Source organism: Papaver somniferum, chromosome 11 (genome assembly GCF_003573695.1).
Source record: "Papaver somniferum cultivar HN1 chromosome 11, ASM357369v1, whole genome shotgun sequence".
Lineage (NCBI taxonomy): Eukaryota > Viridiplantae > Streptophyta > Magnoliopsida > Ranunculales > Papaveraceae > Papaver > Papaver somniferum.
In genome coordinates, this window is record NC_039368.1 from 5,559,822 (window position 1) to 5,564,910 (window position 5,089).

The 5,089-nt window shown below is 37.4% G+C and overlaps 1 protein-coding gene across 1 annotated transcript; it reads left to right on the forward strand.

Moving 5' to 3' along the window:
- Window positions 1-32: 32 nt before the first annotated feature.
- On the forward strand, window positions 33-4,103 carry LOC113323030. Its single transcript, XM_026571261.1, has 4 exons — window positions 33-959; window positions 1,057-2,496; window positions 2,961-3,078; window positions 3,357-4,103. Exons 1-4 carry the CDS (start codon window positions 204-206, stop codon window positions 3,923-3,925), a joined length of 2,883 nt encoding a protein of 960 aa, XP_026427046.1. The 5' UTR covers window positions 33-203; the 3' UTR covers window positions 3,926-4,103.
- Window positions 4,104-5,089: the final 986 nt, after the last annotated feature.

A 5,089-nucleotide genomic window follows, 5' to 3' on the forward strand; every position in this document is an offset into this window, starting at 1 on the left:
GAAAATTGAAGAAATCTGAGATTTGGGTTTTTTTTTTTTTTAGTGTAGAAGATGAACCGACTTTTTGAAACGATTTATTGAGCAGAACCGTTTTTTTCATCATCATCCAGTTTTTAGAAAGAGATGAGTAATTAAAATACGGCTAATTTCAAGGAAGTTTGTTTTTCTGCCGTATATAAATTCAATTTATTTTGAAAGCAAATATGCCTTCAGTAGGGATGATCCGTTCCACTAGAGTATTTGTTCCAAAATCACCTTCATCTTCATCATCATCTGTGAGAAGCAGCAAGAAATTGAAGATAAGAAGAATCAAAGAAGATAATTCTGCTGGTGATTGGTTGAATCAGAGACTTAATAACTTTACATCTAATAATAAAGTTGTTGTTCTGAATCATCAGTATGAATCAATTATGATGGAATTCAACAAAGAAACTCAATCAATTGAAAAAGAAATTGCTGTAAAGAAGGAACCAGTCTTGATATCTGATACTGAATTTGTTCAGAGTAAGAGGTTTGGGAATGTTTACAGTAGAAAAAGAAGGAAATTGTTGAATGGGGGAATGGAGGTGGTGGTTCAAAGGAATGAAGAAAGGATGTTTGGTAAGCAATTTGTTCGTAGACAATCGAAAGGGAGGGCTAATTTGGGGTTGAAGGAGTTGAATTCATCATCATCACCACTTAAAGAAGTGGAATTGGTGGTAATTGGGGATTCGGAGGAGAATTCATTGCCACCACCAGTTAAAGAATCAGTTGATAAAAGGGTTGTTCTTTCTTTTCTGATTGATCCTACTACTGCTACTACTTTATTGAGTAGTGGTTCTCAGTTTTTGAACTCTATTCTGAGATACATGTGGATGAAGAAGAATTCAAGGTTGAGATTATCACTTCTTGCTGCTTTCATGAATGATCGAACTATCTCCAGGGTTTTCTCTGCTCATGCTGGGATTCATCTTTTACAAGTAAGTATTGTTTGGGGTTCTTTATCATCATCATCATCTGTAAGTTCTTTATCTTTTTTCAGATTCTTATAATTTGGTTTTTCTTTGGTGTGTGCAGGATTCTTTACCATCATCATCCTCATCTTCTGGAATTTGCAGGATTCAACGGGTTCGAAACAATGTACCTATATTTTCTGTTGATTTCTCAGCAATTCCTATTTCGTTTATTAGATTACATTTAGCTATGTCTTTAGAATGTCAAAGATTACCCCATTGTGTGCAAATTTTACTGAATGGTAATGTGGGTTCTGGAAAGTCTTTGAAGAAGAAGAGGAAGGTGGTTGAAATTACTGGTGGGAATGTGTTATGTCTGAGTTCCCCTGTGAATAAGCGGATTTGTTCGAGGAAATTTATTGTGAACCCACTGTCGACGGTTTTCTATTCAGATATTTTGAATTCGGATGAGCGTTTCTTTGCTTCCAGTGAGGATTGGGTTTCAACTGCAGTCTCTAATTGTGAACCTAGGCAGAATCAGAGGAAGTCTCCATTGATATGTCAGCTGAATACGGAGGCAGATTTGATACCTGGTAATGATTGGACTCCTCTAGTCCATGAACCTAAACACAAAAAGATGAAGTTATCTAAGGATCCTACTTATGACCCTGATACGGAGGCGGATTTGTTTATAACTGGTAATGATTGGACTCCTCGAGTTCATGAACCTAAACATAAGAAGAAGAAGTTATCTAAGGATCCTACTTATAACCCTTATAGTGAATTAGAAGGTGCCGCACTGGATTCAGAGAACAAGATTGATATGCCATCTTGCTCTGCAAGTGTATTGGTTCTTGAGTCGGATAGATGCTACAGGAGAGAAGAAGCGACAGTGATGTTAGAGTACTCACCTTCGAAGGAGTGGGTACTCGTGATCAAGGAAAAAGACTTGGTCTTGTATAGTTATAAACCAACAGACTTGCCTTGGAGCTCTATGAGTAAGACTAATCGGTTTAATCTGGCGATGATATGGACTGGTTCAAATGGTTGGAATTTAGAGTTTCCTGACAGAGAAGACTGGTATACTTTTAAGAAGCTCCATCTGGAGTGTATTCGTAGGAACTCGGAGGCTGATTTGGAAAAGGCAACCCCTGTACCTACTGTTCGGGAAGTACCAGCTTTGGCGCAGCCAATCCCTGTACCTATTTTTCGGGCAGTACCAGATTATGTGAACTGTGATTATGTGCCATTTGTACAACCTGGTGTTTACATAACCAGGGAAGACGATAGGTTTACAAGGTATGATGCTGATTCAGCTGATGAAGAATGGTTGGGTAAAGTAAATAATAATCGTTACAGAGAATATAATGTATCTTTGGAGAAGTTCGAGGAACTGATTGAGGCGTTTGAGAAAGCTGTCTTTTATAGCCTTAATAACAGAATCGATGAGAGCAGGGCTGTCGCTCTTTGCTCAGATACAGGGCAGAACCTAGCGGTGGATGTATATAGATATTGGCTGAAAAGACGGAAGCAAAAACGAGCTTCTCCGCTAATAGTTTTCCAGGTAATTGGCTTATTCTTGTATTTCAGACTGTTTAATACTGCATTCTCTGCCACAAAAGTATTTACTGCTGTTAATCCCTGATCCACCTATATTGTTGATCAGTTCAACTTGTTTAGGAACTATGTCTCCGGCTCTCCGGCTAATTGCCTAAAAACCTCATCTTGTGTGAAATGATTGAAAAATCTGAGGGATGTGAATCTATTTGTTAGAGTTCAGGGTTAGAGTGCTTTGGCATCATTCATTACTGACCAACCCTTTAGCCTTGTGCCAGGACATGTAACTGCTCCTAGGATTATGTTGTTTGCTTAAGTTCTGTAGTGCATGTTCTCTAGATATCAACAACTGGGCTCTGTAGGTTATATAACTGGTCAGAATTTTTGGATAAGGGTTCATATGTTTCTGTTTGCTAGGTATGGCGTTGAACATCATCTCATCAGCTGTATTTTGGAAATGTTTGCTTGCAGGGTCGACCAACAAAGAAGGTTCTGTCTGCTCTCAACAGGCCCGTATTACGTAAAAAACGATCAATAAAGAAGAAAAGAGAACTTCCTCCCAGAGGAGCACGCAAACTTTTCTTCCATGGTTCGTAATCCCTCATCACACGCAAACATTGTTTTCATCTAGTTGTAATGGTTTTGCAAAACATAGAAATGGAAAAGATAATAGAAGATTTTGAGCACCTCTAATCTCAAGATCCAAAAAGGAGCTCAATTCAATATCTTGAATGCTGTAACATTATTAGGAATTCATGCTCATAACCTGATAAAGCTGACAAAATTCAGTTTACATGCATTGAAGTTATACTTCATAGTTAATAGATTGTATTGGTCTGTCAACTCATACTCTTTTGGTGGGTGCAGATTTTGATCCAGAATTTGATCCAGTAAAAGAGAAGGAAGGCGAAGCACGTAGAATCAAAAATCAGAAGGAAGACGAAGCACGTAGAATCAAAAATCAGAAGGAAGACGAAGCACGTAGAATCAAAAATCAGAAGGAAGACGAAGCACGTAGAATCCAAAAACAGAAGGAAGACGAAGCACGTGGAATCCAAAAACAGAAGGAAGACGAAGCACGTGGAATCCAAAAACAGAAGGAAGACGAAGCACGTAGAATCCAAAAACAGAAGGAAGACGAAGCACTTAGACTCCAAAAAGAGCAGGAACGTGTGGTTCAAGAAGAAAAGGTGCGAAAAGCCCGTGAAGATGACTTGCGTAAATCTGAAGATGCAGATATCCTCAGAGTTGAACAAGCAACTAAAGCTGCACAGGAAAAATTGGAATTGGCATTGCAGAAACGTCAGCGAGCACAAACTCTAATGGGATATGCTGACTTGGCAGCAGAGTGGGCAACCATGGCAATGAAGATTGCCGAAGCTGCTAGAATATCCGGGTCTTCAGAGACAGCTGCTTCATCTTATCTGGATGATTGATTCTAGGGTAAAGTTGGTATATACTGGAAGTTTTTTTTTTATTTTCTTCATTGGGGGTTCTATTTTTTTTACCAATCTTCATGCTCAAATTCTTGAATCTGTACAGCTTTTATGAGAAGTTTTGTATCTTTTGTATATATGAGGAAGTAGTATATGCGTGTATTATTATTCTTGATTAGATGACCGGCATATCCAAACAAAATGGAAGTTTAATCTAAAGAGACCAAGAAACCTAGTAGATATAGGCTTTTGGCCGTGAGCGGCAACAACAACTTTGTCTGCTTTAGTTCATAGCTTGTAGGGGTGAGCATGGTTCGTATTGGTTTGGTTTCCGCATCCAAACTAATGTGACGCAGATTTTAATTTGACATCCACGTTTATACAAAATCTGATGGGTTGGAGGCAGATGATACAATAGATTTCTTCCATAACTATAATTGATATTTAAAGTATAAGATAAAATTAATAAAAAAGATTTAAGATGTCATTATTATTATAGTGATTTCTAATACTAGTTCAATACAAGTAACCTTTAATAATATTTTATTCACCATCAAATGCTAATAAAGAAACTCATATCCCATCAAATACTAGTAAAGAAACTTTTCAATTTCATTTAGTACGGCTATTGTGGGATATCCTCGAGAGCATGGAGATGCAAAGCGTAATGAATTCAAGAAACAACTAAGAGAAAGAGAGTAATAACGTTTCTAATTTATCTAATTTAATAGTAATGTAGTGTTCAAGATAAGCATACTTAGAGGATGTGGATTTCCAATTGATCTTTAACTTCGCACCCGCGTCCAATCCGTTAATCTACGAACTGGACAGTCACCTGTAAAAAAACAAATAAGTCGGTTTAAATCCCCGAATTCTTTCCCAAATGCTCAACCCTAATAGCTTGTCGTTTAAGGGAGAAGGAAGGTGGTCATTTTCTAACGAAAATTCCTAGTTCACAGGCTAGATTTTGGTTAACATAGTAATTTTGATTTAGAGATAGAATGAGTGACATGTTTAATTTTAGGTTATATGTAAATTTTTGAATCCTCGTAGTGTTATTCATGCGACAAGGTAGATTTTTCACGATACAAACTTGGGATTGCAATGTTGATGTTAAGTTACAAGGATTTTTCTTGGATGTCCAGATAAATTTGAAGCTTATTA

Coding starts and splice junctions, on each gene's coding strand:
- LOC113323030 (XM_026571261.1), top strand. CDS start 204: ATGCCTTCAGTAGGGATGATCCGTTCCACTAGAGTATTTGTTCCAAAA. Junction 960..1,056: donor CTGGGATTCATCTTTTACAA/GTAAGTATTGTT, acceptor TGGTGTGTGCAG/GATTCTTTACCATCATCATC. Junction 3,079..3,356: donor ACGCAAACTTTTCTTCCATG/GTTCGTAATCCC, acceptor TGGTGGGTGCAG/ATTTTGATCCAGAATTTGAT.